This window comes from Brassica oleracea, chromosome C5, assembly GCF_000695525.1.
Source record: "Brassica oleracea var. oleracea cultivar TO1000 chromosome C5, BOL, whole genome shotgun sequence".
Taxonomy (NCBI): domain Eukaryota; kingdom Viridiplantae; phylum Streptophyta; class Magnoliopsida; order Brassicales; family Brassicaceae; genus Brassica; species Brassica oleracea.
The window spans coordinates 42,188,221-42,215,183 of NC_027752.1; the positions used below are offsets into that span (position 1 = coordinate 42,188,221).

The window sequence follows — 26,963 nt, forward strand, 5'->3', positions numbered from 1 at the left end:
TACCTGTTTTTGCTTCCGGTTGTCGGTGAACTAACCCCATGAATTCGGTTATACCTCGTTGGTATTCTTCCGTAAGCAATCTCGTGTTCGGATCCAAATGAGGTCGATCGATCCAAGAACGAAAATAATTTGAAGAAGACATATTTTTTATGAATCAAATTCGTGTGTAAATAGAGTAAGAGGGAGGATGAAGATATGGAGTGAATGAAGAGGAAGAGGAGTACTTGTATTTATAGTTTAAATCCTGCCGACAGACCGAGAAAATTCCGACGGAAAAGGCTAGTTCGTCGGAATTTCCTCGGAATTTTGTAAAATCCCCCAACGGCTCTCCAACTGCTATAATATTTCCTCGGAATTCATCGGTTTTTTCCGAGGAACACATTTTTCCTCGGAATTTCCTCGGAATATTCCGACGGATTGATATTTCCTCGGAATTCCGTCGGTATATTCCGAGGAAATTCCTCGGGATATTCCGAGGATTTCATTTTCCGTCGGAATATCCGTCAGAATACCGCTGTTTTCTTGTAGTGGAAGATCCTTTTCTTCTATTTTTTCAGTGTTAGATGCGAAATTGGCGGTCTTCTTATGGGTCATTGAGAGTATGACCAGCTTAAAGAAGAACAAGGTAGTCTTTGTTTCGGATTTCCAAGATATGGTTGATGTTGTTCTTCATCCGATTCATTGGCCGGCTCTACAATTTCAAGCATCAGAATTGCGAGTGGCGTTGCAAGATTTGGAAGTTTGGAACTTGCAGGTAGTGGTTCGAGGGAGTCTTAGAAGTGTCTCTTTCATTGCACAAAGTGTGAATAATCTGGGTCTTTGGTAGTCTTATGTTGCTGCGGGTCATCCGCACTGGCTTCGTTTGCTATTTGTCGATGAAAGAGCTCTATCTAGCCTTTAGCTTCCCTGGTTATGGTGTTGTGGTTTGATTTTGGGGTATAGTATAATGGTAAATATAGTTGGGTCTAATGCCGATAGACCAGTGATTTGTTGCTCTAATCTTTTTTTGAGCAAGGTGTATCCCGTTGTAACATTTTGGAAAAAAAAAACAGCAAAATAAATTTTGTATCTAGAACAGTGTTTTGAATGCTATTAATTATTTATATATATCGTAGCAACTGGTTGACAATATTTTGAGTGATGCTGTTTATTTACCTGTGAAATTGTCGTTTAGTATGGTTAGAAGCGTCGCAACTTTTGTTGCAAACTTAAAGCAAAAAAAAAACATTTGTTTCAAACTTAAGATGGTAATTAAGAACTGCGTAGTTTGGCTTCGTTATTGATTTTCATTAAATGTATAGCTGTCGTCATGAAATTTAGATGATCGTCGACGATATGTAAACACAATTTTTTCGCATTTCCTGAACAAAGAATAATACACGAATAAAGTATTTATAATTTTTTTTATAAACAAAATATTTTTTTTGGGCGAATAAACAAAATATTTAAGTTTTTAAATGAACGTCTTACGTACTGATCAAAGCTTTTTCTTTTACTTATGGACGCAACCCAAATATTAAATTTTTTCTTTTCAAAAAGGAAAACCTGTAAACGACCTAAGTATTAATTTCACACATCAGTGCTTCTGTTGTTCAAGACTAAATACTTCTAACAAATATTTTTTAAAAAAATTATTAAATGATTGAAAGAAAAGTATACTAGTAATTAAGTACTAGTAACGAAGGTAATTCTTCAAAAAAACTATATTACGTACATGCTTTCAGATCTTTGCCTAATAAGAGGCTATGTCGCATTCGTTGGAAGTTGTTTTTGCTTCGAGTTATTTCTAATAAAGAAAATAACTATTAGTTTATAGGAAGTTTCATTCACGTCAACCGGAGCGTCTAGCTCTGGTGGTAAAGGACTCACAGCTGTGAGCACCGCCACCTGGTTTCGATTTCCGGCCACTGCGAATTTAACATTCGGACCGCAGTGACACAAATTAGTCTCTTGGGCCTGGGAAGCCTTTGGAAAAAACTGTGTATAATTCAAAAAAAAAAAAAAAAAAAAAAGTTTCATTCACGTCGTTTCACGAAAATTCATATTAAATAGTTGAAATGACGATTTTGGTGAGAAAGTTGTGTGACGTTTAGGACACGGTGACGTACCCAACGAAGCTGTAGTATTTGTTGAAAGAGGAGATTAATGCGATTAGGACTCTTGCTGAAAAGTTTATTCATAAAATAGAGCAAATTAAAATTAACATATGTTTTAAGACCACGATAAACCTGGGGTTCTTAGAGTGAGGTTTTTAGCGGAAGTTAAGAAACGCTAAGAACTTCATCCTAAGAACTCGGATTAATCATGCTTTAATATCAAACATTAAAACTATTTTATTTCTTGCAATGTAGGCATTTTACAAACGTGGTCGACTTTCAGAGTATATCTTTTACCTGTCTATATAAAGTCTTATGACTTTTTGAGCTCATCATGAATCAGTGGTAATTGAGAATATGCTCTTACGCAAAGTCTTATCTATCAAAGACGATTGTATTGGGAGGAACTTATTCTTTAGGAAATTATTGTTGAACGTATATCATGGTATTATTATTATTATTATTATTATTATTATTATTATTATTATTATTTTGTTAAAAACTGATACTAGTAATATTTGTTTTAGGAATATTTGTTTTAAAAACTGATACTAGTAATATTTGTTTTACATCCCATGGTCATATAATTTTACAGATGACAAGGTATTAAATAAAACGACACTTGGAAAAGTTTGACGAAAATATAGAAGATCCGACCACGTACGTAACATTTGCACCTCTAAAGTCGTATATTTATTTATTTTCTCATTAAACAATTTTCTCAAACTCACGATTTTTTTTTGGCACAAACATATTCAATAAATTGAAAAAAGCCTCGGATCCAAGTTCTAACCCATAGATGGGTTTACAAACAGAAAAACCGCTAGGGCTTGTTTAGCCAAACAGTCGGCCTCAACACCGCTAGGGCTTGTTTAGCCAAACAGTCGGCCTCAACATTATTTTTGCGATTAAGATGCGAGAAAGAGATTACGACAAACGCAGAGGCGATCCTTTGGATGTCATGGACGATTCCGTAGATTTCCTTAGCCTGCATATCGTTGTTGATTGCTCGGATGAGCGTTAGATTGTCAGAGAATACCTTTAACCTGGGTAGATCAAGGTTCACTGTAGTAGAGATCGCATATTGCGATCAGAGGTGAGTTGATGTCCTCTTTTGATTCGATTCCTTATGTGATGCGATTTTTAGCTGTTCCAGTAATGATCCAGGCTAATCCTGCTTTCTTTGTTTGCTTGTTCCATGCTGCGTCGGACTTACAGGTTGGAGTTGCTCTGAGATCGAATTGGGAACGATGATCTACCGTCGGTATTGGAGTTATCGTTGAATTCTTCGTCTTCTTCGATGGTTGAGCCAGATTCCACTATCTTGCTAGTCGGATTCCATTCGTTGCCGTTTCCTCTGGAGATAGAGTTCTGTTTTCAAAGATAAGAGTGTTTCGTGCCTTCCATATGAACCAGCAGACCCAAGGCAGTATGCTGTTGGTGATTCTGGAGGGTGGGAGGCAGATAGCGCTTCTGAAAGTCATCAGAACTTCTTTGAAGTCCTCCTCTGTGGCTAGATGAACCACTCTCTGGAGGGGGATTCTACTCCATACCTCTTTAGCGAAAGGGCAGTGAAAAAAGGTATGGCACATTGTCTCTTGCTCTTTACATCTAACACACACTGCTTACTCAAACTCACGACTTAATTATTATGCTAATAGCCCTGTTCTTTATACGAACGCGGAACCAGCGGCAGCGGCAGAGAAAATACAGTGCGAATTAAGCAAATTAAACGGTACGGAAAATTGAAGTGGCCGCGAGTGAACTGCCGGAAGAACAAAAGATGAAATTCAGTTTCGCTGAAATATTCAGCGTTCATTTTACTCCTCCTTCACTGCCGCAGCGTCAAGAAAACAGGCTGGATTTGTTACATGAGTGATGTGGTTGACTTATTTTTGCCATGATAATAGGTTAAATTTCAGTCGCAGCCGTTGGTCGCCACGTTCACGAAAAGAACATGGCTAATGACATAAAAACTTTTACTCGTTAAACAAAAAATAAATCTCTACTCAAGCATCTAGACCAAATTTGGTTACATCATTGATATGATAATTAAGCTATCTAATATTAATGTAATATCAAGTGAGTGATAGTCTTCCTAATAAGATATCGGCTACAATTGTAAAGGCTCGTGGTTTTGAAAGTGAATAACAAAGACATTAATTTAATTTATTTGAGAAGAATAACTTACATCGTAGATGTAGAATTATAAACGAACGATTCAAACACCAGAGAGTATTTCATGATTACTTTTATACATTTGCTACTATTGTTCACTTCCAATCAGAAAACAATAATAGATTATAGACGTGTAACCTTAGATGGGTACTTGAACTTGTTAAACTATTGCACTTCGATAGTATTTTTTATATAGTACATAAATTTCTATATATTTTGGATAAAACCTTTGTTAGAAAATAATAAAATTTAAATGGGTTTCTATTAACTGAACGTATTACCCTTATTTATGACTAACGAGACCAGAGTTTTTTGTTTTTTAACGAGACCAACGTTTAAGACATATCAAGGATATAATTCATGGTAGTTTGATTTGTGTTTTTACTTTTACTCACTACATCGCTATAAATTACTAGTGTTATCCAAAATGATCATCTTGGTGAATTATATGTTGGGGCTAAAAATATACTAGTATATCTCTGCATGTTGAGTATTAATTGGCACTGATGGTGGTGGTTGTTCAATATTGTAAACAAGAAAAAGAGACATGACCACAAAGTCAAGTCCATTTCACAAATAGTTTATCGAGTCTTTATCCTTCTCGATTATAAAATGATTAGGAAAATAAAACAATGTGTGAGAGGGAGAAAGGGAAAGGAACATAAGGGAAGGTATGAAGTAGAAGTGAAGATGCATGCGATGGTGTGTCGGAAAGGCAAAAGCACATGCTCCACAACTTGAACTTCTCACTTGCGTCAGGGTTAAGTATCCTCTGTATCTTCTTACTTTTACTTATTACGTACCACCTCACTTTTCAGCCGTTCGATCCTGTTAGAAGATCTTAAAGAAATCACCTAAAATGGAAAGTTAATTTTATGTATGTTATCTTTATTGTTAAACATGTAAATTTTATATTATCATATATGTAAATTTATATTATCATATATGTAAATAATTTGTTTATCAAATTAAACTTTGTATACGCATAGTTACGTCATTACGGAAGAGTCATTAACAGACGAATAAAGTAATCACCAGACTTGGTTGGCTTGTATCCCTTTTATTTTGTACACAAGTTTATATTTAACCATATAAGTTCATGAAGGAGATAAAGTCATTATGAGGAATACTTACATTAAGACAAAGCCACACTAACTTTATAAATAACCTTTTTAGCAAAAAAAAAAAAAATTTATAAATAACCTTATAACATGTTAAGACTTGGGATCCAATACCATTTAAGACAAGGTTGCATCAAACAATGACTAAAACTATTCAATACTATATTTTTAAATGTTCACTTTTTTATGTCTAAATGTTCACTTGATATACATGAACTGCAAGAGAGAAAAAAAGGAAATTGAAATAAATTAAATAATGACCGAAAAGAAATATCATCACGCAAAACCTTAAAAGTACTTTCGATGTCGTGTCCTCCTCCTCTTCATGTACATCAAAATAGTTTTTTCTTTTAACATCAAAATAGTTCCCGCAGTTTTCACATCAACTTAACCATTTTCACAATTTTCACTTTTTCTGTTACCTTCGTATAATACTATATTTAGTACCATTACCCATCACTCTTTCACCACCAAACATCTGCACATCCTCTCTGTTCTCTCTCTCTCTCTTTCTCACTCTCCAAGAAAACAATCACAAAATGTCAGTCAACCATTACTCAAACACTCTCTCGTCGCACAATCACCACAACGACCACAAAGAGTCTTTGTTCGAGAAGTCACTCACACCAAGCGACGTCGGAAAGCTAAACCGTTTAGTCATACCAAAACAACACGCCGAGAGATACCTCCCTCTCAATAATTGCGGCGGCGGCGACGACGTGACGGAGTCGACGGAGAAAGGGGTGCTTCTCAGCTTCGAGGATGAGTCGGGAAAGTCTTGGAAATTCAGATACTCATATTGGAACAGTAGTCAAAGCTACGTGTTGACCAAAGGGTGGAGCAGGTACGTCAAAGACAAGCACCTCAACGCAGGGGACGTCGTTTTATTTCAACGGCACCGTTTTGATATTCATAGACTCTTCATTGGCTGGAGGAGACGCGGAGAGACTTCTTCCTCTTCTGCCGTCTCCGCCGTGTCTCAAGATCCTCGAGCTAACACGACGGCGTTCTGGAACGGTTTGACTACACCTTATCGTCAAGTGCACGCGTCAACTAGTTCTTACCCCAACAACATCCACCAAGGGTATTCACATTATGGTATAAAACTCTTTATGTATAAAACTCTTTATCTACTGTCTCTTTTTTTTTACTATATCCTAGATTATTAATTTATGCATTGTGTTTTAGATTTGTTATACATATTCACATGGTATTTTCTTAAAAAAATATTCATCTTTTAAAAGCGAAATATTTTATTTTCTTCTATAACTCTTCCGTTATTGTAATTTTAGTATGATAGTATTTTTAATACGTTATTTTATTGTTTTTATTCTTAAAAGTGTGAATATACCCAGGAAATATATTTCGAGCAAAAAATTTGAGAGCTCAACCATTTTAGCTGGTGGAGTTTCTTTTCTTATAAATCTTGTCGGAATTAGATTATTTTATTTATCCTAAAATATGTGACGATTAGTTTAGTTGCGTGTGTATGCACGTAAAATAACAACCTGAGATAACATTTTGTTATACATAGATATTTTCTTGTTTTGTCATATGTCCTTTTAATTCTGGACAAGAAAATAACCCCGACAATTTCAAAACAATTTCAATAATCTTACCCAAGTTGTAACTAATCCTTACACTCATAAGGAGAACCGTCCAATCCACTTAGACTAACGTGTTCATTATTTCTTCCTTTTAATTCATTTTAAAATATATGTAACTAAAGGAGACGCAAACGTGTTGTGACGGTGGAAATTGTAGGCCCTGTTGCTGAGACACCGACGGTAGTTGCAGGGAGCTCGAGGACGGTGAGGCTATTTGGAGTTAACCTTGAATGTCACAGTGACGTTGTCGAGCCACCACCGTGTCCTGACGCCTACAACGGCCAACACATTTACTATTACTCAACTCCACATCCCATGGTAAATTTACTTTTACATTCCTGTCATATCAGTTTGCTGACGTTAGTACGTGCATGCTACTATGTGAATGAATACGATATAAAATTGAATTGATCTAAGTATTAAAACAGATGTCGTGGCTGTTTCGCGAGATGAGATTGATGAAATTAGTATTATTAAAATAGATATGGAAGAGCTACTGTTTGATAAATAATAGTATAAAGAAGGAATCATGGAGAATAATACTACACGACTGTAAACGCACATGGCCAATTTGTTGATAACTTGTAGCCTACCATGATTTTAATTTTCCTTCCGTAGCCTACATATTTTTAAAAGTCAAGTTTAATTTATTAATCTATATGCCGTAAGTATGAAGTTTAGTTTTACCATTCTTATTTGTTTGGCACCGTCATGTGTTTTTTTTTTTTTTTTTTTTTTTTTTTTGAAACATCACCGTCATGTGTTTTCTTGTACAAATCAAAGACTAATGCTAAAACTGTCGTTTCAGTGTTACCTGGACTTGTATTAGTACTGCAGCATTGATGTTAGGTAGCTGGAATATAGTACATCCAGTATATAAGTTTAAGTAAGCATTAAAAATTATGAAGAAAAATAGTTTTGAGCCGAATAATGGAATTTATAATGGTTGAAAATAATTTAAAATTCTAACATATATATATTATTGAAAGAGCTCATAAGAAATCGGAAACATATATATACTATTGAAAGAGCTCATAAGAAATCGGAAAATTAAAACTGTATTATTATATTGAATATGTTAACATCTTTCTCTTACAATTTAATGCATAAAATAAAGTGAATAATAACAGTTTAATTGTGTGTTGGTTTTGTGAAACAGAATATCTCATTTGCTGGAGAAGCAATGGAGCAGGTAGGAGATGGACGAGGTTGATAATCATCCAAAAAGAAGTGACAGCCTTAGTTTTAACTTTAGATTATGAGCGCCTCCATACTTGACCCAATTGTCATAGATAAAACACAAAAAGGAGGAGAATTAATAAATATCCGTCATTTAGTTATTTACCATTCAGCTGACTTGAAAACATATATGAAAAAACAAAGAGGATATTTTTCTTAGGCGGATTTTTTTTTTTTCGAACAACAACTAATATATTTGATAAAGAGATCAATACAAGATAGAGTGATTACATAACGAAGCATTCTTCACCAACGAATCAGCTCGAGAGTTACACGACCTAGGAATGTGCGAGAAATAGATAAAATCAAAAGGTGCAGAAAGAAACTCGATATCCTTGAGAACTCCATAGAGCTCCATAGGAAATGTGTTCGATTTGATAGCTCTGATGAGCTCGAGTGAGTCGGAACGAATCCACACGTTTGGTGAAGAGAGGTGAGAAACCGCTAGGAGCATCCCCTTAACTGCCAATGCTTCTGCCATAAGTGGAGAGGACACAAACCGGGCCTAGGCTTGACCTTCATAGCTTCGGCCATCATGTGAAGCGATGATAACCCATCCGAGTCCAGTGTTATTTGTCTCTTTTTTCCAGGCTGCGTCCGAGTTGCAGGTAAGTAGCTCCATGGGGAGCGTCGGCGGCCGTTCCATACATCTTGTAGTTGAGGTCTTTGGTAGGTGTGTCTGTTGATCCAAGGACCATTCCCTAGCTCCCGAGATAGCGCTGGTCATTACCGCAGTTGCTGTGAGAGCTCTGTGTTCAAAGGAGAGAAGATTCCTCGCTTTCCATATCCCCCATAGTATCCAAGATACGAGATCAGAGGTTAACCCCGTGGGCGGTAGACTTAAGAGTGAGTAGGCTCTGATCAGCGCTTGGTGTGGTGAGTTAATGTCAAGCCAATCAACTGGGGTTGCGAAGGGTGCTAGTCTTCACACCTGTTGGGCAAAAGGGCAAGTGAAGAATAGGTGGAGGGCTGATTCTATTGCATTACAGTGAGGACATACCGCCTGTAGAGCCAAACCTCTCTGATGTAAGTTGGCATCCAGGGCCAGAGCTCCTCTGCAGAGCTTCCAAAGAATTAGCTTCAGTTTTTTCCGAAGTGTTGATGTCCCACACATGACGGTTCCAGGTGAAGTTATCAGGGGTTGGAGGGGCAACCGCCGGGCGTTCAGTTGAGTCCAAAGCTGCAAAGTAACTAGTCTTGACGCTGTAGATACCGTTTCGGGCCTTCCGCCAGCAGAACACGTCCTCTGCGTTAAGAGAGCTTGGTTTGATCTGAAGGATCAGGTGCGCTACCTCCGGGAAGATAAGCTCGACTCTCACCTGGTTCCAATCATGGCTCCCGCGGGTATGGAGATCCGCAACAACGAGATCTTTATCCACCTCTCGTGGCGGTCCAAAGGGCCTTATGTTCTCAGTGGTGGAGATCCAAGAGTCATCCCAAATGCTTGTAGTGTTCCCGTTACCTATCACTTTTCCGAGATGTTTCAGGAGCAGGTCACGGCCCAATAAAATACCCCTCCAACCATGAGAGGGTTTTGAGGGGCACTGTGCTGACAGGAAGCTCGAGCTATGGCAATATTTTCCCAGCAAGATACGGTTCAATAGGCTCTCTGGCCGTGTGAGACCCTCCAAGAGATCTTCGCGAGCATAGCCACATGGAAGGCTTGTACATCTCTCAGTCCCAATCCTCCCATCCGCTTAGACTGAGCCAAAGAATCCCAAGATATCCAGCATAGCTTCTTTGTTGATGGATCATCGTCCCACCAAAACCGTGTAAGAGCATATTGTATTCTCGAGCATAGCCCAGCTGGGAGTAGGAAGCACGACATGGCGTTGTTGGGGATAGGTGCTAGCACCGATTTGAGCATTGTTAGCTTACCGGCACCTGAGAGAAGTCGGGTAGACCAAGAAGCAGCCTTACGCGTGATGCGATCGACGATAGAAGTGAACAGGTCTCTCTTCTTTCAGGTGAACATGCAGAGATTTTTAAAAGAAGTAAATATGGTCCATTATTTGATGCCTGGGGTTGAGAATCTGAGATAATTCAATGAAGCTTGCAGAAATCATTTGGAAACTTGTATCATGTCTATGCATATGTATACTCAATGATGATGAAAGATTATTTGGAAAGTGTTGATCATGGGATGAGATTACAAGATGAAAAGAGTGTGGACCTAACTTTTTTTTTGGAACACAAAGTGTGGGCCTAACCAATAGGTTAAAGAATAGTGCATAGCATGTGTGTAAAATGTTTATTACATCGTCTTTTCTATCTGGTCCAGAGCAAAACCTTAGGACCATTTTATTCTATTTACTCTACTTTTGTTTCTCTATTGTTTTTTTTTTGCATCGCAAAAAAGTGTAGAAGGAATCTCTGAATCATTTTTAGAAGATACTTTAACAAAAATAAGTTTAGGTCCCAATTGTTTCTTGGAGTTTGAGTTTGCGTTTGCGTTTCTATGATTAGAATATAACATGATAACGCAATTGCAAATGCAAACTCAAACGAATAGATCGGGACTTTAGTATTCTCCTTCGTGTTTATATTTAGATATTCTTCTATTTGGCTCCTTTAAGTGCTTGCTGATAAGCTCACATTATCCCTTTTTATCTTCGAGGGTTTTCATCCACCAGTTCAATGAAGTCTGTTCTCTATTACTATAGCTTATATAAATAAAACAAACCATCTCTTTCAATATGTAAAAATACTTTGTATACGTACAAAACTTGTAAATATACCCGCGTTTATTATAAGAAGAAAACCATCAAGTTAATTTATGAATAGCTTTGTTTTATTGTCCAGATGATCGATCTAAATTAAACATGTACCCGAAAGTGCGAGAAAACTTCTTTTACTGTACGTTAATTGATTTTGTGAGAGGCATCTATTAATATTTGTTTCTGTCACATGCATGGGATTAATAGGGGAATCTTACGAGTTATTACGTTACCGGAACATGTATGTATTTATTAAAACTTTCCTCTGGCAAAAGAAGATCGCATTCATAATTTTCACGTCTATTCTTTACAAAGACAAGAAGAGATAGAGATTTTACGCGGACATGGATCATCATCAAGAATCAAATTCTCTAAAGCAGCTCTTCTCTCTATCTTCATCTCCTTTCTTCTCAACCTTCAAGACCAAGAAACATATTTTTGTGGGGACTTCTCTTCTCATCAGTTTCCTAATAATCTCCGTTATATTCGTCGATCTAGCCCGCTTCGAGCCTCATCTATATTTTGGATTCTTATCTTCATCATCGAAAACACTAACGAAGGAACAAAGCAGCAATAACGTATGCGACTATTCGTACGGAAAATGGGTTCGTAGACGACAACTTGACCCGGAAGAAACGTCTTACGGAGAAGAGTGTCGGTTTCTGGATCCTGGTTTTCGTTGTCTGAATAACGGAAGAAAAGATTCTAGTTTCCGACAATGGCGATGGCAGCCACACGACTGCGATCTTCCACGGTATGTGTTTTGCTTGGAGCTCAAGGTATCGGTCTGGATTAAAACAAACTTGCAAGGTTACGAGCGGTGGTTCACTAGACCTTTGGACATGAATCTCGCGCCAATCTAGTTCATTTTTTTTTTCACTTTTTTGTTTTACCATGATGACTTGGTTTATTTTGTGGGAAACGATTATAGATTCAACGCAAGAGATTTTCTGGAGAGGAGTAGGAACGGGAGGATTGTGTTCGTCGGAGATTCCATCGGAAGAAACCAATGGGAATCTCTTTTGTGTATGCTTTCACAAGCCGTGTCTAACAAGTCTGAGATATATGAAGTAAACGGGAACCCAATAAGCAAGCATAAGGGTTTCCTCTCAATGCGGTTTCCAGAACAAAACCTAACGGTCGAATATCATAGAACACCTTTTCTTGTCGTGGTTGCTAGACCACCTGAGAACTCACCGGAAGATGTCAAGATGACTGTTAGAGTAGACGAGTTTAACTGGCAGTCAAAAAGATGGGTCGGGTCTGATGTTCTGGTCTTCAACACAGGACATTGGTGGAACGAAGACAAAACCTTCAACTCGTAAATATCTTCGTGTTGAATTCAAACATTCTGAAAACAAAACGATGAGTATCCTTACCGGTTTTTCAATTGTTGTTGCAGAGGTTGCTATTTTCAGGAGGGAGGTAAATTGAACAAAACAATGGGAGTAATGGAGGGATTTGAGAAGTCTTTGAAGACATGGAAGTCATGGATATTAGAAAAGCTAGATTCTGAGAGCAGCTATGTCTTCTTCAGAAGCTTTTCTCCCGTGCATTACAGGTCTTGTTTCGCAACAATCTATGTGGGTGGAATCAGAGACAAGAGTCTAGAATCTATGGTTTTATTAAGCTTTTTGGGGTGTTGCAGGAATGGGACATGGAACTTGGGTGGTTTGTGTGATGCAGATACAGAGCCAGAGACTGATATGATGAAAATGGAACCTGACCCTATCCACAACAGTTATATCTCTGAAGTAATACAAGGAATGCGGTATGAACATAGTAAGGTTAAGTTTTTGAACATTACATATCTGACCGAGTTCAGGAAAGATGCTCATCCTTCGCGGTATCGAGAGCCAGGAACTCCTGAAGATGCTCCTCAAGATTGCAGTCACTGGTGCTTACCCGGTGTGCCCGACACATGGAATGAGATCCTCTATGCGCAGCTGTTGGCAATGAATTACCGAACAAAATGAAAAAGAGGTACACAAGTATTTCTAGTCATATGCTATTTTCTCGATGCTTTCTTCGGGCTCAGTTTCATTTGTTTGCAGTTCCTTGACTTTCTCAAGCTGTCTCAATAGGTTCAACCTTTCTGGCCCGTATGTGGAAGGAATCTGAATGAAGACGGTTACTATCAAAAACTGACTCAAAGAAAAAAGGTTTTTTGAATTCTGATGGATTGTGAAGAGAAGGTGTGCGTACCAGGCCTGGGACATATCTCTGAATTGCAGCCAGCATAGCTGCGTGACCAACCGCTGTAACCTGTTCAGAATAGCTTACTCATTACATACTATAAAAAATGGAACTGTGAATGACTAATGTTAACATTGCAAGAGGTTCAGCTTCACAGTTTTGTACATAGATGTAACTTGGGGTAAAACAGTGAATACAAACTTGTCTGTGAGGTTAATTTTTGACTTACAGGAAGAAGCATCAGAATACCGATGGGAATGACCGATGCCAAGTCAGTCATGGTTCTGCGCAGAGCTTTCTTTTCTTTTTGTGTTAATTCATCACCGATCATAGAGCGACGAAGTAGCTTCATAGCAGCTGCTGAGTCAATGGCGAGCAGCTGAGTACCTTGCCACACGTCCTGTAAATGGAAAAAAAAAGTTAACAAAGCTGACAGAGGAAAAGAAAATGACCCAATGAAACTGAACACGCCATATAGCTTTAGTCTTTAAGGGAGATATTGATACCGTTGTGGTTTCTCTTAGCTTGTGAAGAGTTTTCTCGATCATGTTTTCCTTCTTTGAAATTTGTACCAACTGAACGCCTGTCGGTCTACTGCTTGGTTGAGGAGGGTCCTCAGATATTCTTTCCTGCAGAATATGAACAAACACTTCTGAGCGCTTCTACCAGTGATACATAGATTTACGACCCGACATTTCAGTTGACAAAAATGGAGCTGATGGGTCATCTTCTACCATGTTGAGAAGCTTAGCCATGAACTTATTAGAGTTGAGAGCACAAAAAGGATTATGCTAGTGGATTTGCATGAAGGCTTCGACTTATTAGTTTCTAAAACAATGGTTTGCATGAAGAGGATTCCCACAATCCTTAGTTAATCCAACTGATACTCACTAAATGGTACACGTGATATTCACTATCCGCTTTGGTTATCTGTATTTTATTTAACTTAAATGCTCTAAACTAGAATTGTACACTTAAAAGACATCTTGCAGCAGCAGCTGTTTACTAACCTCATCATCTATTGACTGAGCAGTGCTTCTTTTAACCCGCATTTCCAGTTCTATCAGTTCGTTCCTTAGGATTTCAAATCGACTAATTTCATTCGGTTCCGAGTCTATGCGAAGTAAGTCTCCACTGGGATTCCCAACAATATCACCACCCTGCATATGTGAAAAAATTTCCTGAAACCCTTATAAATGGTGGTAGAAATGGCAGGACTTTAGATGCTTTATCTCCTTATTTCAACGAAAACCAAATAGTTATATATACCTAGTAATTGACAAGAACAAAACACAGATTACTATGCAGAAGAATGATCAAAAGATTTCAGGATACTTACCGATAATTCAGGATCAGGATTACTCTTTGGAGGCCGTTCAAAGAATCCCCAGAATCTACGACTCACACTAATGCAGAGGACACAACAAATACGGTCATTGTTACCAGAGTGGAAAAAAGTATTCACCCTTATATCGTTCAAACTAACAAAGTAGACGTAAAAAGGAATAATACCAAGCAATACGTGACATACCTTTTGCCTTCACCTTCAGAACTAATTGCATTCTTTGTGATTTTGCCCTTAAAATACCGTTTTTGTACCTCGTAGGATTCCCGAGAATCGTTTTTGTCACCTTCCTGAGTTAACCATATGAGATATTAGTTTCCCAAACGATTTAGAAACACAACATGCACTTTGTAATTCTTCGACTGATGCTACACCGCTTAAAGAGGGATACAATTAATATGTTTTGGTCCATCTGGCAACCTTAGCATTCAAATAATATCATACTCGACAGAACCAAACAAAATGTCAAATGAGATTAAAAAAACCTGTTGCAGGGAAGCTGTTTTGGCTCTGAAAGTTGCCTCCAAAAACTCAGCCTCTTTTTTAAGCTTCCGTATTTTCTCAAGGTCAGAGCAAGCGGCTTTTATTTGTTCCTTTCCAGACGATAAGTTGGATACGTACAACTCCTGTAGCAGGCTTTCCAATCTCACGAGGGCTTCATCTACACTTTCTAGGGCCTAGGGACTATGTTCTGTTAGTATATATATTGTATTCGATAAGACAGCACTTTAAATGGAAACAGATCCAAGTAGTGTACAGAGTATAGTGGTCTTTCCCAAAAAATACAACTGATAGAAGACCAACCTTGTCAAAGGAGTCCGACTCTCTTACAGCTGATGACGCATTCCTGAAAAAACCGGTTTATGTTACTTCCATCGAGCATTATTCAAGTGCTTACGGTCTACTGAATCGATAGTAACTGATTAGGGCAGGCCCCAAAAGTTAAAGGATATTTTCCACACAATTTATTGTAACTACAACAAAATTGTAGGTATCAAAGAAGCTTAAAATGTTGCTTTACTATATTTCTCGCAGGTACTACTATTATGCATTCTCAAGTGCATTCTCCAGTATTAGTACAATACACTAGTCAGGCAGGAGAGTAATTTTCCAAATGCAAGCAAGAGTGCATAGAACAGAGAGTGGGAGGTTCCAGTTATCTTACTTTGATATCGCCAGTTCTTCCCTGCACCTAATCACACTCTTGTGCCTAAGCATAAAGAACAAAGTCAACAAGGTCCCTTATTACTGTTCATCTATGATCCAAATATTGAGTAGAGTATGTCAAATACCCCTTGGATAGGAATTTTGCAGCCTTGACATTAGAAGGGTTCTCTGGCCATTTACTATGTTTAATGAAGCTCTGTAGCCAAAAAGAGCAAACATCCAGCACTTGGGGAATAACTTCGTAATTAGGCGGCCCTTCTGGTTTGCTCCTATTCCTGTGTGATTGTTTCGGAGGCTGTGCGCCAGTACCGTTTGGATAGAAAGGAATCCATTCTAGCTCTTCGCAAACAACCTATACAACAAAATTTCCATGATAAGACATCAAAATGGTTATGTGAAGTTTCCACCGATGATTTGATTATGCCTACCTCTACATAAAGTTGGTATGAACTAATGGCTGAAAGTTGAGGATAGTACAGGACGCTGCCCCCAATGAGATGCCTGAAATAAAGAAGTTGAACGAGTATGAATCAACACTGTGATAAGCAAACACAAACTTACAAAAGTTAGTGGGAATGGAAAGAGAGTTAAACAATGACAGTTACCTAACAAGGTCTTCCAAAGGGTTCTCAAGAGAATCAAAACCATTTGCAGCTAAATAGGACTGCGTGCTCCTGCCCAAGGCAATGAAGAATCCAAAGATGGCTAAATCCCTCTCCAAAACCTGCAATGCACCGAAAGGTCCCAATTAACCCCAGAAGAACTATACACAAGTATACTGTCATAATCTTTCAACACAATAAACAGAGACAAACTTGAATCACTGTTTTTTCTTGAAAAAACTATATAAACTAAAGTCTTCCAATAAGCTTTTTGTTTCTATAAGCGTCACTTTATCTTAGATCCTGTAGCAGTTTCCCTTCAGTTTATAAACTGTTTGCGTCACTTCCTCATGTTCAAAAGGTAGAGTAAGCTAGACAATATATTATGTTCATGATAGTCAAACATTAAGAACTCATATGACAACTGCAAAAAGCTAAAAGCTGCTTAGGTGTGTCTTCTAATTTTTACCTCTATACTTTCGGAAGTTGTTAACCTTGACCATATTTTTTCCCGATCTATAGCCCGCTGCAGTTGTTTCTGTATAAGATCGACCCAGAAAACAACTTCATCTGTAGCAACGTCACCTTTTAGGCCCAGTGCTGCCCGATGACCAAAATGAGTAAGAAATTCTCTTTGTAGGCCTATGCTTTTGACTGAATGATACGCTTGAGGGAGTGGAACGAAGTCTACAACTTTTTCCATCAATCTTCCAGTTGTATCTGGAAGCGAAGAAAAAAAGGGCGGGCAGGAAAATTTTGCCGGGCCAAGTTTCGTGATTGCTGCAATGGAACTGAGCACAAGCATGAGAAGTGACACCTCTATCTCATTACTTGCAGCGGAGGACTTTCCTTTAGTATAGCTGGACGGAACCACAAAGCACCGTCACTTCATCAGAATTCCACAGTCAAACTAGTGCTCTATAGAACTTACTAGAAGGAGTTTTAAAAGAGAAAACATACAAAGAAGTGGCGGCCAGAAATCGTTGATCCCCCTCAATATAATTCACAAAAGATGTCACTACAAAAGGAACTTGCTCAGACCAAAACCATTCATAGGCTTCAGGATGTTTGGATGATAGAGTATCCCGCATCATATTCTCAAGGGGAGCAGCTTGGCGTGATAAACTGTAAAACGCCAAATTTTTGAACATAAGAAAAAACTAAAAACAAGTCAAAGGTTACGTTCTAGATAGCACGGGCCATTTCCAGTAAGATTTCCAACATTGATGGGTATGCAGGAAAACAAATACCAAAAGGCAACATCAAGAGAAATCTCACAGAATCTTATTGTTAATTGTCCTGTAAAGACTAGTTTTGTGTTCTTTCGCTAGTTAACAAATCCATGTTGAGATTCATTAGGAATAACTTAGCTAGAGGAGATGGCCTGACTCAGAAAACCAACTTCTACATTGCTTGGAATAGCTAAACTATTTCAGATAAATATCTACCAGAGCAGCAAGAGAAATATAATCTCTTGAAAAGGAAGCAGCTGAGATTCACGCAGTACCTCCTCTGAACGAAGACGTTAACATCCTCGTCTCTGTTATTGCCTCTCGACGAAATCTCATTAACCGCTTGTAGTAAGGAGTACAGAGAAGCCTGTAAATCAAGTATGTAAAATAAATTGAGCATACTGAGGACAAAACATTGACAAGAAACACTTTGTATTCAAGTGGAAATAGGATCAATGGTAAAATATGACAGTGTAACAAAAAGGCACAAACCTGATACGAAAGATTCTTCAACCAAGCATATCTATCAGCTCCCAGCCAAGTAGCAGAAAACCACGAAAACCTAGGCGGAGTAATCTTCTCCTTGACAGCAAACTCAAGAGTTCTCGCAGCATCGTGCAGAGACTGGATGAGTCCATTACAGTAGCTTTCCTCTTGCAACGATCCGGTGAGCTTAGCCCTAGCCTCCCCAAAAGCACTATTAGATCCTCCTGACTGAGGACTTCCGTTAACAGCTACTCCCTCTTCAGCAGAAGCCAGGAGAAAAGGCTGCACCAGACTCCTCCGTGCTTTCTTCTTGTAATGCGAACTCCTTTCGAGAAACCCATATCTCACAAACAATTGGCTCCTAGGACTGCTCAAACAATCCAACCGCACCGCCGCCTTTTTGCAGGATACGAACGATACAAAGGAGATCCGCGGCTGACATGGCGTTGAAGAGCTACAAAAGAAGAAGATCAATGATTAAGCAACAATCAATCTCAGTTTCGCAGAAGAATCAATCTCAGTTTTCCCTTTCTGGCTACTGATTAAGCTAGAAACCAATCGAAACCCTAACCACCAAGACTCGATTCCTCATCAATTTCTTCATATAACCTCTAATTTTAAAATCCTAAAACCATCAGCTCGCGAGGCTCGTAACCTTGAGGTCACGGGTTCAAATCCTGTATAAACGAACTACGCGCAGGATCATCCTCACGAACAATCGCGAACGGTATTTATAAGCGAACACTGATGAAGATGATCCACAAGGATTAAAAATTGAAGGGGGGAGATTGATTTACCTTGAAGATACGAGAGCAGGTCGATGTAGTTTAGCTGCCATCTACATGAAACTTTGACTCGAAAAACCAGCGGGAAAAAAATATATTTCCACGAATTTGGTTGGTCAGAGAAACTGGTGATGATTGACGAGAAAACGATGAAGAAGATGAAGAATAAAAAGGAGGTGACGTGGCACCATGAAGACTCTTTATCCTTGTTAGACTGCGTGACGGTCGACTAAATAACTGCGTGACGGTCCACTTTAAAAACGCCACGTAGTACATTTCCGAGCTACGCTTAGTAGCATTATCTATACCCAGCATATCCGAAAATAAAAATATACATACGCGACGACGACAGGTAAACGAAAACAAATTAAATTTATAATATAAGATTAAAAGGAGATTAAATTTGAGAAAATCATTTAGTTTTTTTTTTTCACAAAAGCAGAGCTGCTACAATCACACTTTCAGAAAATATTAATACAAACATAAACAAGGATGAATATACACACGTGACAATGGTTTTACAATAATGATAACAACATTTATAAGAGTATTGATTAGTGCCTCTTGAGAGCGACGCCGGAGAGAACGACCAGGATCATGAAGAATACAACGGCGACAAAGGAGGAGACAACAGCTCCGCTGGTCTTCTGACAGAAGTCACCAAACTGCTGGCAAATGGGAAGCCAGTTCGTGTTCTGGTTTCCATTGTGTGCTACATAAGATATCGCTGCCGCCGAAGATGCAGCCGCCATGGTCAACCCCATAATCGCCTGTCCACCAAGACAAAGCATTGTTAGTGTTTTAGTGACATACTCATGTAATAGTATTGAAGTGTTTTGAGTATGTATACAGTGTCAAGAACGAGCAAGAGGAGTCTTGGAGCGGCGGCGAGAGGGCGAACGATGGTGACTACGGAGATAGGAAGTGAGAGGACTATGTATCCTGCAACCATTGACATGGCAATCACAAAGAATCTGACAAAAAGACATGACCTAATTAGGTTACTTGTTGCAGAAGGAAAGTACATAACTAATCAAACATCAGTATAAGTCGTAACTGGAAAGTTGGTAGATCATCGTAGCCAGCTTCGAACTGTAAGAACTGTGTAAAGAAAGGAAGAGTCTCGTCGCTTGTAAACATCGTTCCAGCGGCCACTGATGCTGCAACAATGGCAGCTAAACGGAGGAGGAAGTCAAAGATCGAAAGGCCTCTATTGTATCCACCTGAGCCACTAGTAGTGTGGTCTTTAGCCACACCGATTAGAGGAGCTTTCCCTTTCATTGCTGAGCTGGACTCTGCAGGAACATCAATGAATGTAGATTCGTTCTTCATATCTCTTGATTTTGGTTGCTTGAGACTAATCTTTTGTTTTGTTTCTGAAAGGAGAATCAAAGAGAGTTTGCTGCTTTGGTGGTGAACAAGAGCAACGGGGTTAAGAGTTTTTATAGGAAGTTAAGGGTTTTGTTGGAATAAATGGAGCAGAAGATATGGATTATGAAGAGTAGTTGCTTGCTTTTTTTTACTCTCTCCACACTAAACAAAAGGGAGATGGAGTTGGTCAACATAAGTAAACAATAATGTAAAGTCAAAAGTCTCATTTAACTAAATAAAAGTGTGTTCATAATGTATAGTCTTCACTTCTCCTTAGCAGGATTTTTAAATTTAGGCACTGAAAAGCTTTGGTTATAAAACTATATATTTACTGTCATATGATTCGGTACTCAACTCATGAGAACAAGCAATCTAAAAAGCCTTAAAACCTATTTGATACAACAACTTGATCTCCAAATCCACATCCACCTATTAGACTTCCGAAGAATCATTGTCAAAGCTAAACTAAGAGTTGGTAGGAAACATAACCAAACAAAGAAAAAATAGTTTTTTTTACTACACAAGCAGTGCTCTAAAAGTCTAGTTCCTATAGTTTTGGAAGTAAACAGGGAGGACTCTCTTTCAGATCTTCACTCATATGGGTACATGATTCCCGCATTAAACAGCAGCTTGGTTTAGCCGGTTTCTCTGGTTTTCCTGTTAACTAGTTGAGTCCATTCTCTTTGAGAGCTGCGAGGATTGGGTTGGTAGAGAGGAAGGTACAGGAGCAGAACCATTGGCCTTGAGAGAAGGAGTGGCTTCTCCAGTAACGTTGAGTCTTGATGATCCCAACTCTTTTGAAATTGAAGGATCTTCTTGGACCTTTCTTTGCAGCATTTCCATTCGCTTTAAGGACGGTACTTCACCTTTGCAGTACTTTCTCCACATACTTCTGTATGCTGATTCAAGAGCCACAGCAAAAGAAGGGCCGTTACAAACAGGAGATCCTGCCATTAGGTCCCGGAGACTCATCCTCAGTTTTGAAAGAGCGGTGATATCAGAAGCTAGATCAACAGATAACTGCACACACTCATCCTCATTTTTAGCAACCAGGTGTCCTAAACCTGAATCAAATAAACAGTTGCATAAGCTAAACAATGTCCTGAGTAATAACCAATTTTGGCAAGACCTAGAGCTTACCAACTTTACTGAGAAGACTGACACCAACATTATGAGCGTGTACTGAACCAGCCATAGTAACACATGGAACTCCCATGTAGAGAGATTCACAGGTAGTGGTGGTTCCAGCGTAAGGGAATGTGTCCAAACTGCATAAAATGGTGAATCATATTCATATGTAAATATAGTTACATCAGCGTTTTTTCAGTAGTACAAAAATGTGTCAAAACTGACCTTATATCCATTAAGGAATAAGCTTGCATATGATCATGGTTGAAAAGAATCAACGGCAAGAGATCAACGCGCTTTGATTCCAACCCAAGCTGCTCCAGCGTCGTGAGAAACCTCTGCCTAATGCTATCGCAGCAGAAAGGTTTGCATTTCACCACCAGGCGAGAATTGGGAACTGCACACAGTATCCTAGCCCACACTTGCAGTACCTTGGGAGTGATCTGATTCCAGAAACGTAGAGATCAAACCATTAGAAGAAATACTATGGGAGGTTGGCTAGTGTGTAATGATCCAAGGACAAAGTATATCTAACCTTTGCCAGATTGTTGAAGCTACCAAATGTGACAAAACCATTGGAAAGAGCGGGTGTTGGACAAACAGGACCAGCTTCTGGAGATGGTGTATAGCAAAGAAAACACTCCGGAAGCCTGACCAGCTCCTCCACCTGTCTGCAATTAAATACACACAAAAAGAGACACTAAGGATTCTATGTGGATTCACTCTGAAACCCAAGAAAACCTTCCTGTTATGAACAAGAACGTACTTCTGTTTGGTATCTGGTGGATCAGCCAACGAATCCGTAATTCTGTAATCAACAGTGGGTAAACCCGTAGTATTTGGATAGCCGATCCAAGTAACCTGATATTTTAACCAGTTAAAGTAAACTTGAAATGAAAATTTCCACAAAAAAGTTCCTAAAGAACAATATGAGACAATATTATAGATCCTCTCTCACCTGAAGAGGTGCTGGTCTGCAGGCCATTGTTCCCAACTTGTTGTTAGCAGTATGGCCAGTGAGTTCTACCAAAATGTCGATTTTGTCTTCTCGGACCATACTTGCAATCTTTTTCTCATCTATTCCGTATATATCTTTCCAAACTCCACCTTTCTTCAACACTTTATCCCTAAACCTGAATGTTTTTGCATCTTCCTGTAGAACCATGAGAGAGAAAGGATTGCTCAAAAGAGAAAAAAAAATTGAATAGAATTGCTTTTACATAAAACATAATCATATATGGAGAAGCTTTTTCAAGAAAAACCATACCTTAACTACCCCTGAATAAACCACAACTTTGTATTTTGTGTAATCATGATGCGTGAGGGGCGCTTCAATGAAATAAGATACTGAATGAGTGAAGAAATCTGGGGAGATATATCCGATGGTGATAGGTCGCTCTGGATCTTTAAGATTGTCCCACGAAGTGTACTGTGGGTGTAATCTTGTGAAGCGCCAACCCCAGTCTCTGTGTTCATTAAGAGTTTCTAACTGCAAGTTCCATAAAAGCAACAGAACCAAAACCCAAACTTCTCATAATATATATGTTATTAACCTGTGCGCCTCATATAGTTTGTCATCGAGTCCTTCATTTATGTAGTTCATGGCAAGCAATCGATTCTACATAATGGAAAGGTAGGTTTCAAACGCATAGGTCAAATCACAAAGAGCACGCTAAAGTAGGCAATTTACCTGGCCAGCATTGCGAGAATCTGGATCTATCTTAAGGCATTCCTCATAAGCATCAATAGCCGCCGTTATATTTCCAGCGTCTCTGTAAAGAACACCTACATTTGAATCGCACCATGAAACTGGTTAGAACCGAAACTAAACACCAACTAGCTTTAGGAAAGTAGGAAAAAAATTCAAGCAGTAATCTAAAATTCATAATATACAAGCAGTGGTCTCACTAAGGAACTAAACAGAAGAGGAATCAAACCTAAGTTGTTAAAAGCTTCTGCATAAGTGGGATTAGCATGGATTGCCTTTTCGATCATGCTGGCAGCAGCATCCATTTTCCCCTGTAGAATCAGAGGAATTGGTATTCTATTGACTGTATAGATTCTATCACGAAAACATGAAGCCACATTTGATCTATATCAAACCTGGACTGTGTAGACAACACCGAGGTTATTAAGCGACTGTGCAAAATTTGGTTTGATTGACAGAGCCATCTACAAAGGTTGGGAGTATTGTTAGCCACAATAAACAATGAAATAATTTTACATAAATAATACCTGATAACACTCCACGGCTTTATCAAGGTTGTCACGGTCTTTGTAAAGTACTCCCAAATTGTTGCAAGCCTCAGCACAATGTGGATTGAAGTGGAAAGCAAGCTCATAGAAGACAATTGCCTGCACAAAAGAACACAATCATGACCACATACATAGTTCATTATTTACCTCCATTTCTCATTCTAAATAATCAGGAAACTAAGTACAGAGTTTTGTACTGATTGCGAGAACATGGACAGAAGGATGCAGCTATGGGTAGACAAAATTAACAAGATATAGATAATTATATCATGCAAATAAACGATCCGAAGAATTTAATAAACACGCACACAATTACTGACTTACATAAATGAATAAATCACAAATTAAATACCATGTCAAACTTCAGCATTTCACCATAAGCGACCCCAAGATTATACATAGCATCTGCATAGTGCCAGTTATAATAGAGAGCCTTCTTGTAATACGCCACTCCTTGGCTCACATCGCCTTCAAGTTTAACCTGAAATATCATAGTCAACTCAGATGTGCTCACAGCTACTCACCAAAGAAGCATATTCCAATGGCAATGCCGTGACATAAGTAAAAAAGCATTATTACCTTTGTTCCTAAATCTGTCAGAGCTATGGCCATATTATTCTTCGCAATCTCAAAGTTTGGAGATACAGCTAGACATCTAATGGCAGAACAAAAAAAAATCAGTGCCACAGTTGAACCTTCAACAGAGCAGTAAAACAACAACCAATACTTAGCAAAGAAATAACAGATACGTTACCTCTCATAACAGGTGATTGCCATCTCCAAGTCACCACGGTTCTTATAGATGACACCCATGTTACAATATGCTTCTGCATACATAGGCCTCTCAAGTGCAGCCTTCTCGTAGCAGCCCAACGCACTGTCATATTGCATCATTTCGGAGTACACAACACCTAAGTTGTAATATGCAGGCTGCATAACAAAAATTTAGCGTTAAGGATTAAAGGATCTTTCAAATGGTTCCAGGCAAACCACATAAAACAGAATGAAAAATGTAGAGGATCAGAAAAATTTACAGCATAGTGAGGGTCAATCTTAAGGGCTTCATAGTACTTTTGAATTCCCTCCTGCGTATTCCCAGCAAGCTTCAGGCTAGTTCCAAGATCGGTCAAAACAATGGCTAAACACTCCGCAGCTGGCTTGTATGATGCGTCTGCCATCAGTGCTTTCTGGTAGGACTACACAAAGTATGAAGGTTGTAAGTTAGAAACTGTCCTACACACTTTAACTAAATCAGCATAGATAGAGGGGAAGCTTATGTCAAACCTCAGCAGCTTCTACGAGCCTCCCTTCTTCTTTATGAAGTATACCACAGTGCGTGAGGGCACAAGCATTATGCGGATCCAACCTGATCGCTTCGGAAAAACAATCAAAAGCGAGATTCCCTTTGTTTTGCGTCTGCAAGCATATCCCTTTCCCAATATGAGCTTCAACGTTCTTGCAATCTTTCTCCAGCATAGTCTCGTAGAGAGCAAGCGCATCAGCAAACTTGTTTCTCGCTCGGAGAATGTTGGCATAGGAAAGTGTATCATTATTCCCTTGAGTAGCCTTTGGCGACGGAGACAAAACATCTGTGGTGGGAGAAGAGAGAGAACCATTGGCAAAACCATTCTCTATAACCGGTGACCTCTCCCTCTCTGTATTATCTTCTATCCCAACCATTTCTTGAGCACCTTCAAGGAAACAATAACAAGAAGAAAAATTACATCTTGACATAAAAATGAAGTTACGATGAAGCTAAAGCTTTGGACTTTCACAGTATCAGCATCAAACCCATCACATTGAGATACAAAAACCGCAAGATCACATCACACAACCGGAGAAGATTTAACAAAAAAAAACCCAATTTCACATCAGAGTGGAAGCTTGCTTACCTTCAAGGTAACAATAGCGAGAAGAAAATTTACATCTTGACATAAAAATAAAGTTCCAATGAAGCCAAAGAAATGATCTTTCACAGTATCAGCCCCAAACCCATCACATTCAGATACAAAAACCTCAAGATCACATCACAAAACCGGAGAAGATTTAACATAAAACCCTAAAAATCCAAGCTTTGAATTGGCCATTACTAGGGTTTGACAAAAACACTTACGGGTGAGCGTGAGAGATGAACTTGTGTGTCTAGTGATGAAAGTCTATAGCCGCTAGAGACGAAATCGAGCAGCTAAAGAAGGGGGAAAGGAGGAATGATCACGGCGAGTATGCATAGAGGAGGCTGATCTCCGCCTCGCTCCGCCGTGAAAACAGAAGGCGTTGATCAGTAAGTAGCAAAACTTAGGGATTTATAGCTCTCGTGAGAAGCCAAGACCAAACCCAACCGGTGGAGACGTTTGGTTGACCGTGAATTGGACGGAGCGGAGGCGGCGACGGCGTAGCCTCTGAGCTCCCGGGGGGGCCAAGGCAAAGCGGGAGGTATGAGGTCGGTCCGAGACAGCTGACAGAGGCGACGCGTCCCTCTCGTGGCTCGTTGTTATTATTTTATTTTATTTTTATTTTCGAGTAATTGTGGTTAAATACCTGAATTGTTAGAATTTACTCTTCGCGTGCAAAAAGAGTGGGCAATGAACAGAGAAGGTGGCACAAGTGGGCGTCGAAATAGTTAGGATTGTGTCGGCCCACTTGCGTTTTGCATTCGCGTTCTTACTTTGGTTTAGCGATCACTTTGTCTCCTAGTGATTTGCAAACTAAATGTCAAATCAGTGTGTAATAATAACTGGACCATGCTGTTTTGTTTTGGTTAAAAGTCAAAAAAACATTATGCTATTTATTTACTGCATGAACAAAACAAACAACTTTTTAAACAACACCATATGTTATGTAGGAAGCTAGGAACCAACAATTGCTTTTGTGTTGATGTTGATGTTGTCAATGTGTCGCCACTCCAATTTAAAACCCACAAAAAATACTTTAACTGAAAAAAAAACATAACAATGTGTATTGCTAAAATTTGGTTTTTTTTTCTGTCAATATTTTAATTAATTTAAAAGACCGAAGACCTAGTACTACAAAGCCGAAGCCCAAACTACTAAGCATAAAGCCCAAACCAAAGGGCAACAAAATAAACAAAAAAGTCTGAGGCCCAAACAGCTGGAAACCAGACACCTGCTTGCAGGCCCATGCGTCAAGGAGGCCGGACACATGTTCGTATATTCACCATCTCATCCCGTTCGCCTCGACTTGACCGTCGCCGCTTCGAGAGCAGCACCACTGAAACCCTCGTTTCATCGGAGCTCATATTACCGTCGAGCTTCCATCAAATCAACTTGGAGATCTCTTCCCGAGCCTCCCAAACACCCTCTCCATAGAGTTGAAACCACGAACCATCTCTCTTCATTCACGCTTTTTCTTAACATCGGAGAGCTTCATCGATTAAATCGAGATCTCATCCAGCAGATCAAAACCGCGAACCACAGGAA

General features: G+C 39.0%; 5 protein-coding genes across 7 annotated transcripts; 2 read left to right on the forward strand and 3 right to left on the reverse strand.

The window, feature by feature from the left end:
* Window positions 1-5,758: 5,758 nt before the first annotated feature.
* LOC106344137 (B3 domain-containing protein At3g11580-like) lies at window positions 5,759-8,342 on the forward strand. The gene is made up of 3 exons (XM_013783530.1): window positions 5,759-6,493; window positions 7,160-7,320; window positions 8,162-8,342. The coding sequence occupies exons 1-3, from the start codon at window positions 5,935-5,937 to the stop codon at window positions 8,213-8,215; spliced, it is 774 nt and encodes a 257-aa protein (XP_013638984.1). The 5' UTR covers window positions 5,759-5,934; the 3' UTR covers window positions 8,216-8,342.
* Window positions 8,343-11,252: 2,910 nt separating this feature from the next.
* Window positions 11,253-12,986, forward strand: LOC106295302 (protein trichome birefringence-like 8). Of its 2 annotated transcripts, XM_013731162.1 has the most exons (4): window positions 11,255-11,712; window positions 11,890-12,279; window positions 12,361-12,519; window positions 12,607-12,986. In XM_013731162.1, the coding sequence occupies exons 1-4, from the start codon at window positions 11,303-11,305 to the stop codon at window positions 12,932-12,934; spliced, it is 1,287 nt and encodes a 428-aa protein (XP_013586616.1). In that variant the 5' UTR covers window positions 11,255-11,302; the 3' UTR covers window positions 12,935-12,986. The 2 variants fall into 2 exon arrangements, with proteins under 2 accessions (XP_013586615.1, XP_013586616.1); XM_013731161.1 differs by having other exon boundaries at window positions 11,253-11,712; window positions 12,361-12,986.
* On the reverse strand, window positions 12,661-18,955 carry LOC106295301. Its single transcript, XM_013731160.1, has 18 exons — window positions 18,784-18,955; window positions 17,993-18,440; window positions 17,776-17,867; window positions 17,229-17,393; window positions 16,738-17,128; window positions 16,272-16,390; window positions 16,095-16,167; window positions 15,792-16,018; window positions 15,665-15,709; window positions 15,304-15,346; window positions 14,985-15,176; window positions 14,686-14,789; window positions 14,494-14,560; window positions 14,165-14,314; window positions 13,661-13,783; window positions 13,384-13,554; window positions 13,164-13,223; window positions 12,661-13,075 (listed from the first exon to the last, which is right to left on the reverse strand). The coding sequence occupies exons 1-18, from the start codon at window positions 18,822-18,824 to the stop codon at window positions 12,956-12,958; spliced, it is 2,631 nt and encodes an 876-aa protein (XP_013586614.1). The 5' UTR covers window positions 18,825-18,955; the 3' UTR covers window positions 12,661-12,955.
* Window positions 18,956-19,282: 327 nt separating this feature from the next.
* LOC106293985 (casparian strip membrane protein 2) lies at window positions 19,283-20,170 on the reverse strand. The gene is made up of 3 exons (XM_013729611.1): window positions 19,829-20,170; window positions 19,622-19,745; window positions 19,283-19,541 (listed from the first exon to the last, which is right to left on the reverse strand). Exons 1-3 carry the CDS (start codon window positions 20,101-20,103, stop codon window positions 19,326-19,328), a joined length of 615 nt encoding a protein of 204 aa, XP_013585065.1. The 5' UTR covers window positions 20,104-20,170; the 3' UTR covers window positions 19,283-19,325.
* Window positions 20,171-20,497: 327 nt separating this feature from the next.
* LOC106295255 (probable UDP-N-acetylglucosamine--peptide N-acetylglucosaminyltransferase SPINDLY) lies at window positions 20,498-26,047 on the reverse strand. Of its 2 annotated transcripts, XM_013731108.1 has the most exons (18): window positions 25,640-26,047; window positions 24,811-25,217; window positions 24,561-24,722; window positions 24,281-24,456; window positions 24,106-24,181; window positions 23,879-24,007; window positions 23,506-23,625; window positions 23,374-23,442; window positions 23,208-23,289; window positions 22,961-23,055; window positions 22,824-22,888; window positions 22,538-22,736; window positions 22,229-22,423; window positions 22,037-22,131; window positions 21,806-21,941; window positions 21,496-21,713; window positions 21,283-21,410; window positions 20,803-21,206 (listed from the first exon to the last, which is right to left on the reverse strand). In XM_013731108.1, the coding sequence occupies exons 2-18, from the start codon at window positions 25,204-25,206 to the stop codon at window positions 20,803-20,805; spliced, it is 2,745 nt and encodes a 914-aa protein (XP_013586562.1). In that variant the 5' UTR covers window positions 25,207-25,217; window positions 25,640-26,047. The 2 variants fall into 2 exon arrangements, with proteins under 2 accessions (XP_013586563.1, XP_013586562.1); XM_013731109.1 differs by lacking the exon at window positions 25,640-26,047 and having other exon boundaries at window positions 20,498-21,206; window positions 24,811-25,206.
* Between the last annotated feature and the right edge of the window lie 916 nt (window positions 26,048-26,963).

Coding starts and splice junctions, on each gene's coding strand:
- LOC106295255 (XM_013731109.1), bottom strand. CDS start 25,206: ATGGTTGGGATAGAAGATAATACAGAGAGGGAGAGGTCACCGGTTATA. Junction 24,182..24,280: donor GCAATCACCTGTTATGAGAG/GTAACGTATCTG, acceptor TTCTGCCATTAG/ATGTCTAGCTGTATCTCCAA. Junction 21,942..22,036: donor CCACCAGATACCAAACAGAA/GTACGTTCTTGT, acceptor ATTTAATTGCAG/ACAGGTGGAGGAGCTGGTCA.
- LOC106293985 (XM_013729611.1), bottom strand. CDS start 20,103: ATGAAGAACGAATCTACATTCATTGATGTTCCTGCAGAGTCCAGCTCA. Junction 19,746..19,828: donor GATGATCTACCAACTTTCCA/GTTACGACTTAT, acceptor TCTTTTTGTCAG/ATTCTTTGTGATTGCCATGT. Junction 19,542..19,621: donor TCTTGCTCGTTCTTGACACT/GTATACATACTC, acceptor CTTGGTGGACAG/GCGATTATGGGGTTGACCAT.
- LOC106295302 (XM_013731161.1), top strand. CDS start 11,303: ATGGATCATCATCAAGAATCAAATTCTCTAAAGCAGCTCTTCTCTCTA. Junction 11,713..11,889: donor CACGACTGCGATCTTCCACG/GTATGTGTTTTG, acceptor AAACGATTATAG/ATTCAACGCAAGAGATTTTC. Junction 12,280..12,360: donor GAAGACAAAACCTTCAACTC/GTAAATATCTTC, acceptor TTGTTGTTGCAG/AGGTTGCTATTTTCAGGAGG.
- LOC106344137 (XM_013783530.1), top strand. CDS start 5,935: ATGTCAGTCAACCATTACTCAAACACTCTCTCGTCGCACAATCACCAC. Junction 6,494..7,159: donor CCAAGGGTATTCACATTATG/GTATAAAACTCT, acceptor TGGAAATTGTAG/GCCCTGTTGCTGAGACACCG. Junction 7,321..8,161: donor ACTCAACTCCACATCCCATG/GTAAATTTACTT, acceptor TTTGTGAAACAG/AATATCTCATTTGCTGGAGA.
- LOC106295301 (XM_013731160.1), bottom strand. CDS start 18,824: ATGGCAGCTAAACTACATCGACCTGCTCTCGTATCTTCAAG. Junction 16,391..16,737: donor CAACTTCCGAAAGTATAGAG/GTAAAAATTAGA, acceptor GGTGCATTGCAG/GTTTTGGAGAGGGATTTAGC. Junction 14,315..14,493: donor ATCCTGATCCTGAATTATCG/GTAAGTATCCTG, acceptor TCACATATGCAG/GGTGGTGATATTGTTGGGAA.